A 12,172-nucleotide genomic window follows, 5' to 3' on the forward strand; every position below is an offset into this window, starting at 1 on the left:
CTCCCCCTCCCTCCCTGCCTGTCAGCTCAGGAGTCTGTGTGTGTGAGACATCTCTTCCCACCCTTCCTGCCACTATTCCACTGTGGCTGAAAAATCACAAATAACAAATCCTAGAATCTCCTCTGTTACAGCAAGATTATTATGCTGCAAAATACCTTATTTCAGAGTGCCGCTGTGTGCTCACACGACCTCCCGCCGCTCTCCTCCTCTCCTCCCGGCTGACGTTAGAGGGGAAACTCCCGCTGTAGTCCTCAGATCAGGAAAGTAGAGAGCTGGGAGGTCACATGACCGCACAGAGGCGCTGTAAAATAAGGTATTTTGATGCATAATTTTTAAAAGACACATACACTGCACAGTATATCTTGCTGTAACAGGACAGGATTCCAGGATTTGTAATTAGTGACTTTACAACCACTTTAACTTACCAGAACAGACAATAATGGACATGTAGCTTTTTTTTTTTTTTTTTTTATTTATTTTTTTTTATGTCGCTGCACACCACCACACAATAAATAGTGCATTACAGTGTGTTTTGGTGCACTACAATTAATGTGCATCGGGGTAAGTTAGGTTAGTGCGCTGGGGTGCTGTTCAAAATTACTGGCAATGCACCAAAACTGATGTGTAAATGGGTCTTTAAGACTTGTATTGTATTAATTTATATGTCTGTTTTAGATTAAAGAACTTGAGTCTCTGCTATGTCACACAGACCATCCTTCCCAGCTTATCTGGACTTCATCTAGCAATGCAAGAAAATCTGCCTTCTCCTGCAGTGACTATCAGCACAGTCAAGGGCAGGAATCCTACAGCTCTTCAAAATATGCTACTGATTTATTGAGTGTTGCTTTAAATAAAAACTACAACAAAAAGGTAGGTCATTTAAATCTAGCATTCCTCAAGCATCTTCTACAGGGTAAAAAGGTGGAAAAGTATATACATGCATGCATTTTTTCCTCAGTTTAGGCCGATACGTATTCTTCTACATTTTTTTGGTAAAAAAATCGCAATAAGCGTTTATTGATTGGTTTGTGCAAAAGTTATAGCGTCTACAAAATAGGGGATAGTTTTATGGCATTTTTATTAATATTTTTTTTTTACTAGTAATGGCGGCGATCTGCGATTTTTATCGTGACTGTGACACAATGGCGGACAGATCGGACACTTTTGGCACTATTTTGGGACCATTCACATTTATACAGCGATCAGTGTGATTAAAAATGCACTGATTACTGCGTAAATGTGACTGGCAGTGAAAGGGTTAACCAATAGGGGGGCGCTGCAGGGGTTAAGTGTGTCCTAGGGATGTGTTCTAACTGTGGGGGGGGGGGGGCTACGCATGTCACGACACTGATCACCGCTCCCGATCACAGGGAGCGGTGATCAGTGTCCTGTCACTAGGAAGAATGGTGAAATGTTTGTTTACATTAGCATTTCCCCGTTCTTCCTCTCTGTGAGACGAACGCGAGTATACCCGCGGAAATTGAGTCTGCGGGACCCGCAATCACACTCACGGAGCTCTCGGCGGCGCATGCGCGCCCACAATGCTGCGTCTTAAAGGGCAACGTACAGGTACGTTAATATGCCTGTACGTGCCCTTCTGCCGACGTATATCGGCGTGAGCCGGTTGGCAAGGGGTTAATGTACCTCTGTTACAGAAAAATAAAAGCTTTCTTTGATTTTTAGAAAAAGGCCTTACCTTAGCCCTTGCTGTATTTCTTAGAAAGCTTCATCACTTTCTAGTATGTAGATTTGGGACAGAGAAACCAGTAAGACACAGGAAGGAGTTTACCGTCTGACCTCATTAGCACACACATCCTGCACTGACTTCAATAACACATACATGCGTGTATTAGCCTGGCTTGTCAATGTAGACTGCCACGGCTATGTCCGCATTCTAAACTCTCTGGGGCCACATGCAGCCAGCGGCTTGGCCACCCCAATATAGTGCAAGGGCCTGCCTGATTGGATACAGAGTGAATGGATAGATAGGTGTGTCCAACTATCCATAGTTTTGGTGAATATAAAGGAGATTGTACAATCGCATTGTATATTGTGTGGTCACCTTTATACACCTAAACTTAATTAGTTGCGCTTTCAGTGCCATTAATTGTTAACGGCACACCAAACATTTTGCCACATGAAGAAATAGGTGATAAATACAGCAAAACACATAGTAAAAAACATGCAACTCACACCATGTCAAAATGTCCCATGAGCTACTTTGTGTAGGACAGCCCTTTAAAATCAAGGGCCTGCCCTATGTGTGTCACAAGAAAAATGAGCCAGAAAACGTGGCTCCCACTACTAGTGTGAATGAGGCCTGAAAGTGAAATGGGTGTGTTTACACAAGAACTATGAGGCTCCATTCACATCTGTATTTCCAAATGCATGGTAAACCACACAGAAAAATAGCTCTTTGCTTTGCTTTTCAAAAACGCACTACAAATACACTAAAAAGCACCATAAAAAAATGCACCATGCTCCACTCTTAAAAAAAGTTCTGGAGCTTCATTGGGGTGATTGTTGTGCATAGAGCAGCCCATTCAAGTGAAACATTCCAAAACACCCTATTCTATGTGAAGTTGTGAACGGGTCCTGACAACTGAATATCCCCATCCACTCCCTCCTATGTACTTGTATAAAGAGCGCCATACACTATGCAATCTGATTGTACAATCTCTGTACAATTTCCTTTAGATGTACTAGAACTATGGAACAGGAGGACCCATCTGAACAATCTATCATTTTGTATCAAATCAGGCAGGCTCTTACACTACACAACTGATGAATCAGAGGTCACTGTATAATCAGAGTGTTATGAGTATGGTCACTTTAAGGGAAGAAGTAGGTGGTGGTGTAGTAATGAGGAAGGTGTGGTCCAGACTGGTAATACACGCCCTATCACACCCTTTTCTGTAATGCAAAAACACAGAATGTTTTAAAACTCAGACAGAAAGATGAAATTTCAAACCCTTTGTGGATAAGGTAAGTGAGAGATGAACATTGGGATTGCTGGGCCAAAAATTATATTTCAAAAGGATTCTATTTATTATGAAAAGTGAAATTCTGCCCGAAAAGGTGAACCACAACAGTGGTTCTATTAAAGTGGATGGCTATAAACCCTCACATATACCCAATGAAGTGACTATCCTCAGGTGATACACAGAGATGAAACAAATCCTCCTACATAAGTTGTACCTGTGTATCTGCAGTCTCCTCTCCATCCATTCAAAGTGCTCACATTACACTTTGTAATGGGGCGGAGAGCTGACATTACACTCTGCAGAGCTCAGTGAGGAGAGGTCTGAGCGCTAATTGGATGGAAGGGACACCCCCCCCCCTCCACACAGCTCACAGGAACAGAGCTGATGCTGTCAATCTACTGGAGCTCCCTCCCCTGTCACCATTTTGTGTCAGGAAAAAATTGATTCTTGCAGATTGCAGAGGAACAAAGCCAAAGACATACATGACATTTAGTGCTCTTAATTGAGACAAGTACATGCTATAGAAGAATATGTTTTGCTCATATTTCATGTATGAGGTTTACAACCACTTTAAGGTAAAAAAAAATGTTCCAGTGTTTATATCGCCCCCCTCTCCCCCCCTGTACACTTACCTAAGCCTGATCTCAATCCAGTACTGAGCCCATCTGCAGAAGCTCTCCTTGCAGAGGCAGCTTTGGATGCCATTGGCCCCTGCTGCTGTCAATCAAATCTTGTGAGCAGAGAGTGGGGGGAGCAGGACTGAGTTGCACTGTGTGTGTCAATAGACGCATACAGCCTGGCTTGGGAGTGAGCATGTAGGTGCGCTCCCATTGGAAGCAGCTTCTTATGGTGAGAGGAGGTTCGAGGCAGGCAAGTATAATATTTTTTTCTTATTATTTAAATATAAAAAAAAAGTTACAATCACTTTAGGGCCAAAATTTGTGCAGTCTGCACGAATGTGTATGAAATTTGTCCAACAAACATTTTATAACTGGCTCCCTATGTAATGATTATGTAGACATTGAAAACTGAATAATCATTGCAGGCTCTGAAAAAAGCCGTACCCAGACCCACACTATAGAAACGGCCTGTAATATTGCTTTGTGCGCTGGATCCTTCATTGGCGCACACCTTGATACTTGGAGCAAAGCATTGAGTCAGCCACAAGATGCTATACAGGTCTAGGGCCAGTTCATCGCTATGGAACCCAGTCCCTGAAGACCCCCCGGGGTTTTCCCACCATGATAGGTGAAGCCAGGACTTTTTATACAGTCTATTGTCATGGATAGGTATGAAAGGATCTCCATGTAAATTTGACTGTTACTGTAGGCTATATTATGAATGTATTCACTCAGAGCCTCGGGTGGATGGCCAAGTGTTACACCACATCTCTGGTCAAACGGCTTATTCCCATTTCTGCCTAGAGCAGTTACAATGTAATAGTGTGGCCTATTACTGGGAGCAGTAGATCTCTGTCATGTTGCCAGGCAGAACAGGGAAATGCTTTGTTTACATAGGCATCTCCCCATTCTGCCTCTCCGTGCCATGATCGTGGGCCACCGGCAGATATAGAGTCCGCGGGACCCACGGGCACACTCCCACGGTGGGCGTGCTCGCGCCCGCTAGGCACCGATGACGATCTGACGTACGGGTATGTCATTTTGCGCACCCGTGCCACTTTTCCGATGTATATCGGCGTGAGCCAGTCGGCAAGTGGTTAATATAAGGACTCTTACCTGTTCAGGGATCCCGTGATGTCGGCACCCCAAGTTGATTCGTCCACTGGCCTTGTGTGCAGGCGCTGGCATTGCTTCACAGCCGGTTTCCTATTGCGCATGTGCGAGTCGCACTTTCTGAATGGTCCCGCTGTCTTCTGGGACACGCACAGGACCCAGAAGGCAGCAGGGGGAATGAGCAGGGGCCAGACATGATGTAGATCGTCATGCCTTGATCTTACCAGGAAGTTGGAGCAGGTACCTGTCAAAACTGGGGGGAGCCCTGCTTTAATTGCTCCCTGCACACACCATTAAAGGTGTTTTGTTATATCTGTTCAATAAGTTGAGCAAAATGCCTGTTGATTATGTCAGAAATTCAGAGCTGTCCTGTACAAATTTCCTGTGTTATCTCAAAAAGCCTAATTCGCCTTTCCAGTTCATATCTTGGGACTAGAGAACAATTAGAAATTTTGTGTTGCACAGAACAAGATAGGGGGAGCATCAAGTCGTTTAGCAGAGACGAACTAGGCAGGGCTGACACCACAAATATGCTGTGTGCTGTCTGCCCAAAACAGGAATTATGAGTTTAGTTAATTTCTGGTAAATCAACAGGTAATTTTCTGTATTTGCAGGATCTTTAAATGGATAAAATATGGGGAAATATTTTTTGCTCTGACATACACTCTAATATTACTTCTTTTTTTTCCTTTTGCACCTGTTGCATGATAATCTTCTCTGCAGGGCATTTATTCTAGTGTGGTGTGTCCTGGACTTGTTATGACAAATCTTACATATGGGATCTTGCCTTCATTCTTCTGGACTTTAATCATGCCTATTATGTGGCTGGTGAGTAAAATAAACATACGTGTTTATACTGTACATTTTACTTTGTTCCTTGGAAACACACTAACAATACGCACGCTCCTTACATCGTTTTAAAGGTGCAGTGTTCCTGTATGATCTATGTATTGGGCACTTTGAGCTGCATAATAAAAGCACTGTGGGATTAAGTGTGCAGATACCTGGAGGGCCACTTTTAAGATGCCAAAAGGATTGCTTTAATCTGTGTAATGGCGATGATGATTGTGGGGTTGAAGGTTTGGTGGAACTGATTTGCAGATCGCGGCCGTTTACCATGTGATCGCTCCATCAAATGACGGAGCGATCACTTGTAAACAAACCAGCGTCATGTCATGACGCCGGTTCCTCTCTCGCCTCTGTGTACCGATCTGTACAGAGGGGGAGGGATCGGATGACAGCAGCGCTGTGGTCTGCATCTGTAGTGCCCACAGCGCTGCTCTGTGACACAGAGCCACAATCCATCCATCCATGCTCAGCCATCCCTCCATGCTCAGAAATACCCTGTGCAATACTTTGCAATACCCTGTGCAATACTCTGCAATACCCTGTGCAATACTCTGCAATACCCTGTGCAATACTCTGCAATACCTTATGCAATACTCTGCAATACCCTGTGCAATATCCTGTGCAATACTCTGCAATACCCTGTGCAATATTCTGCAATACTCTGTGCAATACCCTGTGCTATACCCTGTGCAATACTCTACAATACCCTGTGCAATACTCTGCAATACCCCGCAATACTATGCAATACTATACAATACCCTGCAATACCCCGCAATACCCTGCAATACCCGGCCATACTCAGCCATACTTGGCCTCTGTATGTGGCCAGGCTGTGGAAGTCTCACACATGTGGTATCGCCGTACTCAGGAGGAGTAGGAGAATCTATTTTGGGGTGTCATTTTTGGTATGTACATGCTATGTTTTAGAAATATTGTATAAATGGACAACTTTGTGTTAAAAAAAAAAAAAAAAAAGCGTTTTAACCACTTCCCACCCGCCGTCATATGACATCCTTGACTTTGTGCGGGGATATTTGAATGATGCCTGCAGCTGCATATCAGCTTTTTCAGCCGGCGATTCCCTACACCATAAGAACGATCATAGCGGCTGTTCCACTGCTTGATTGTTCTTACAGGAGGCGAGAGGGGACGTCCCCGTCCCCCCCCCCCCCCGCCACCCACCGGTGCTTCTACCGACTCACCGCTGCGATCGAAGCCAGGATCGTTTTTTCTTTAATTATTATTTCAGGTTTCCCAGCCTAGAGGTGAGATGTGGGGTCTTATTGACCCCATATCTCACTGTAAAGAGGACCTATCATGCCATATTCCTATTACAAGGGATGTTTACATTCCTTGTAACAGGAATAAAAGTGATCAAAAAATTAATTTTTTGAAAAAAAGTGTCAAACTAAAATAAATAAAGTAAAATTAACAATAAAAAAAAAAAAAAAAAAAATTAAAGCGTCCCTGTCCCCGTGTGCTCGCATGCAGAAGCAAACGCATAAGTAAGTCCCGCCCACATATGAAAACTGTGTTCAAACCATACATGTGAGGTATCGCTGTGAACGTTAGAGCGAGAACAATAATTTTGACCCTAGACCTCCTCTGTATCTCAAAACATGTAACCAGTAAAAAATTTTAAAGCGTCGCCTATGGGGATTTTTAAGTAGCGAAGTTTGGCGCCATTCCACGAGCGTGTGCAATTTTGAAGGGTAACATGTTAGGTATCTATGTACTCGGCGTAACTTCATCTTTCACATTATGCAAAAACATTGGGCTAACTTTACTGTTTTGTTTTTTTTTTTAAAGCACAAAACTGTGTTTTTTTTTCCAAAAAAAAATGTGTTTGAAAAATTGCTGCGCAAATACCACACGAGATAAAAAGTTGCAACGACCGCCATTGTATTCTCTAGAGTCTTTGCTAAAAAAACATATATAATGTTTTGGGGTTCTATGTAATTTCCTAGCAAATAAATGATGATTTTTACATGTAGGAGAGAAATGTCAGAATTGGCCTGGGTGCTCCAGAACGCCTGAAGGTGCTCCGTGCATGTTGGGCCTCTGTATGTGGCCACGCTGTGTAAAAGTCTCACACATGTGGTATCGCCATACTCGGGAATAATAGCAGAATATGTTTTGGGGTGTAATTTGTGGTATGCATATGCGGTGTGTGAGAAATAACCTGCTAATATGACAATTTTGTGGAAAAAAAAAAATCTTGATTTTGCAAAGAATTGTGGGAAAAAATGACAACTTCAAAAAAACTCACCATGCATCTTTCTAAATACCTTGGAATGTCTTCTTTCCAAAAAGGGGTAATTTGGGGGGTATTTGTACTTTTCTGGCATGTTAGGATCTCAAGAAATTAGATAGGCCGTCAGTAATTCAGGTGTGATCAATTTTCAGATATTGGCACCATAGCTTTTGGACTCTAACTTTCAAAAGACCAAATAATATACACCAATGTGTACTTATTTTTACCAAAGATATGTAGCAGTATACATTTTGGCCAAAATTTATGAAGAAAAATTACTAATTTGCTAAATTTTATAACAGAAACAAAGAAAATTTCATTTTTTTACCAAATTTTCAGTCTTTTTTCTTTTATAGCGCAAAAAATAAAAAACCCAGCGGTGATTAAATACCACCAAAAGAAAGCACTATTTATGTGAAAAAAAGGACACGAATTTCATATAGGTACAGTGTTGCATGACTGAGTAATTGTCATTCAAAATGTGAGAGCACCGAAAGCTGAAAATTGGTCTGGTTATTAAGGGGATTTAAGTGCCCAGTGGTTAATGCCTGACAGTATTTTGTTAGCTGTGGCTTGGCATTGCATGCTATTGACAAGTCTGTGGTCTACAAGCACTCCCCAGATCCTTTTCTATCACTAATTCTTCCAGGGGAACCTCTCCTATTGTGTATTTTGCATGTGTTTTTTGGCACCCATTACCATAACTTTACATTTATCAATAAAGAACCTCATCTGTCATGTAGCTGCCCAACCTCCTATTTTGTCAAGGTCTTCTTGTAATGATGCAATATCCTGTGTCAAAGTTATTTCCCTGCATAGTTTGATATCGTCATATCATCAGTAAACACTGAAAGGATCTATAAAGTAAGCTCATTGTTTTACAGTAGGGTTTATATAGGTAAATATCATGAAATTTCAAATATTAAACATTGGGTTCACGTAAACCTAAATTAAAGATATATATCATTTCCTTAGTTACTTTTGTAGGTATTTAAATGATTTATACCTACTATACATATTGTTTACAAGTAGAGTGTATATAGGTCAAATAAATTCTGATAATGAGCTTTAATCGTAAGGTGGAGAAAAGGAAAGAGAAAGAAGAAAAAGGGTTGAAAGGTAGAGGTATGGTCCACAAGGTTGTCCCGCTCGTCAGTTTATTATTCTTTTTAGTTCTCTTTGAAACCTTAGAATGGGTGTCTCTGTAAGTCATTTAATCTGTTACCATGGCAACAGGACAGAGTCATTGAAGTTTGACAGGAACTGTTGTTTTATCCAAGGATGCCAAAGTTTTTCAAATTTTGGAATTTGATTTTGATCGATGGCTACCATCTTAGCATGGGACATTGTATTATTCATTCTGTGAATTGTTTCTGCTAGTACCAATGTAGGAGATTTCCATGCCTTGGCCACTGTTTGTTTTGCAGCCGTTATTAGTTGGATCATAAGTTTGAATTGAGAGAGTGTTAACCATTCCGGTTTTAGATTAAGTAAAGTTAAATATGGATCTGGTTGTATTATTTTTTTAAATATTTTAGATGCAATCACGAAGACTTCCTTCCAGAAGGTTTGGATTACTGGGCACGTCCACCATATGTGTAAATATGTGCCTATTTCTGGGCATCCTCGAAAACAAAGAGTTGAGGTATTAGGTGAATATTTTGCCACTCTAGCGGGTACAAGGTACCAGCGAGTTAGGACTTTATAATTTGTCTCCAGTGCTAAGATGTTGGGTGAAGATGACTTAGATGTGAGCCATATGTTAGACCAGTCCGTGTCTTCTAAAGTTCGTCAAGCTCTTATTTTCAACCTCTGATGCTTTCTTGCAGCATGTTCCAGTCCTGATCATCTCTTGTATCATGTCTGCAGTCTCTGGTCATCTCCTGTATTTGGTCCTCAGTCTGACCATCTCTTGTATTATATCTACAGTTTCTGAGCATCTCTTGTATCATGTCCATAGTCTCTGACCATCTCTTGTATTGTGTCTGTTGTCTCTGACAATATTTACAGATTTTTATGTGTGGTTCTTTGGTGATGTTTATTGCTGGACTTGAGGCCCTCCATATTGGGAAAGATGAACACCACTGTTCTAAATCATTAATAAACAAACTGAACAGCATTGTCCCCAAGACAGAACCCTGGGGGACACCACTCACAACTTTAGTCCATTTAAAGAATTAGTCATTTGTGAGACCTATTTGTGTAACCAGTTAACAAATCTATGTACATACAATCATACAATTTCATCAACTCCAACAAACCTTATTTTATAGATTAAATGTTTGAGATACAGTATCCAATGCTTTTGCAAAATCTAGATAAACTATATCCACTGGACTTCCACCTTCCAATTTCTTACTTACTCATAGAACAAAAACAGGTTGGTCTGATAAGAACAGTCTTTCATAAATCTGTTCTGGTCATCAGTTTAAATACCTTTTATCACTGACAAATTTCTTTATAGCGTACCTTACATACTATTGATGTTAGGGTTATTGGTCTGTAGTTTCCTGGTATACAACTCAATCCTTTTTTGTAAACTGGTACAATATTGGCTCTACGTCAATCAGTTGGTACTATTCAAGTCAGTAAGGTGTCTTTAAAAATTAGAAATTACTGCTTGACTATACCTGAGCTAAGTTCCTTAAAGTTGTAGTAAAGTCCTGAAATCTAAAATCCGCTGACAGGTAGGATTTGTATAACAGAAGAGACCCTAAAGGTCTCTTCTGTCATAAATGGGTGAAGAACAGACTGGTATTTCTCTGTCTGTCCTTTTTATCTCACTGAAAAAAGATAAGAGGATTGCTCAGAGCTGGATTAACTCTTTGTGGCAAGACTGGGCACAGATGATATGAAATCCTATACTGTACAAGTTACAAGCCTAAATAAACAAAAAATTTGGGTTTACATCCACATTAAGTTTCTCTAGTCTCGTTTGTACCTGGATTTCAGTCAACCACTGTAGTATCTGCAGTGTAACATTAAACCCATATTTTTCTTCTGTAAAAACCGAAGAGAAAAAAATATTATTATTTTACAGGATTTATATAGCACCAACAGTTTGCTCTGCACTTTACAATATAAAGGAAGACAATGCAGTAAAAAAATACATCTGCCTTTTCCCTGTTTTGTGACCAGCTTCCCCTGTTCATCTGTTATGGGGCCTATCTGTTCTTTCATAACCTTTCTATTGATAGATTTGAAAAATGATTTTACTTGTTGTAGCAATGTTTTTTTGTACTCTATTTAAAGCCACCTTGATTGCTCCCTTGCATTTTTTTGTTGTATTCCTTGAAAATCTGGAGTGCCGAGGTTGTCCCTTCTACTTTGTACTTTTTAAAGAATAAGTTCACATTTTGTAACATGTTACATGTTATACCCATATACAGGGTGTAACATGTTACAAATGCACCAGCTCGCTGTCACATTTTAAAAAAATGCAGCTGTGTCATTTATTCACAGTGCTTTGTGAATGTGAAAACTACAAGTACTGAGATCCTTTGCGGCGGTCAGTTTGTATTTCTCAACTACCAGGGCACTGTTAAGTGCTCTAGGTCAATGTTTCTCAACTCCAGTCCTCAAGTACCCCCAGCAGGTCATTGTTTAATTTATCTTAAAGCACTTCAACTTGCCTTGTGTCCTCCTTTTTGCAAATATTTGGTCCCACTGAGCGTTGTGCAGTAAGGTTCACCACTTATTTAAGTTTTCTTTTTTGAAATTTAAACACCATGATCACCATTACCCAAGTTTTCTTTAACTTGCACATTTGTTATAAGGGCTGTGTTGTTTGAAATTATTAAATCCAACAGAGCATTTTTCCACATTGGGGCTTCCACCCTCTGTTCCATGAAATTGTCTTGCAATATGTTTAAGAAATGACAAGCCTTTGACAGTGCAGTTCTGTTTGGCCAATCAAGTTGCAATAGTCTAGGCAAGAGATAACGAGGAAGTGAATTAGTAGATTGGTGGTGTCATTGGTTAACCACTTCCCAACCGGCGCACGCCGATGTACGTCGGCAGAATGGCACGGCTGGGCAAATGGGCGTCCCATTTGAATTTCCCGCCGTGCCATTGCGTGCGTGCCGCCGGCCGGGAGCTCTGAGAGTCGGGTCGCGGGTCCCGCGGACTCGATCGCTGCAGGGATACCCGCGATCGCCTCACGGAGACGACGAACGCGGAGATGCTGATGTGAACAAGCATCTCCCCATTCTGCCTAGTGACAGTGTCACTGATCTCTGCTCCCTGTCATCGGGAGCAGAGATCAGTGACGTGTCACAGCTAGCCCATCCCCCTACAGTTAGAAAACACTCCCTAGTACTGACTTAACCCCTCCCCGCCCCCTAGTGGTTAAC

The 12,172-nt window shown here is 41.3% G+C and overlaps 1 protein-coding gene across 1 annotated transcript in view; it reads left to right on the plus strand.

Annotated features, from left to right (window-relative positions):
- HSD17B7 (hydroxysteroid 17-beta dehydrogenase 7) overlaps nucleotides 1–12,172 on the plus strand; it is a 48,782-nt gene that overhangs the window by 31,149 nt on the left and 5,461 nt on the right. The window contains exons 5-6 of the mRNA XM_073592849.1: nucleotides 676–870; nucleotides 5,441–5,545. Of these exons, the coding sequence (XP_073448950.1) occupies nucleotides 676–870; nucleotides 5,441–5,545 (300 nt within the window). The remainder of the gene's footprint in view (nucleotides 1–675; nucleotides 871–5,440; nucleotides 5,546–12,172) is intronic.

This window comes from Aquarana catesbeiana, linkage group LG07 (assembly GCF_042186555.1).
Source record: "Aquarana catesbeiana isolate 2022-GZ linkage group LG07, ASM4218655v1, whole genome shotgun sequence".
Taxonomy (NCBI): Eukaryota; Metazoa; Chordata; class Amphibia; order Anura; family Ranidae; genus Aquarana; species Aquarana catesbeiana.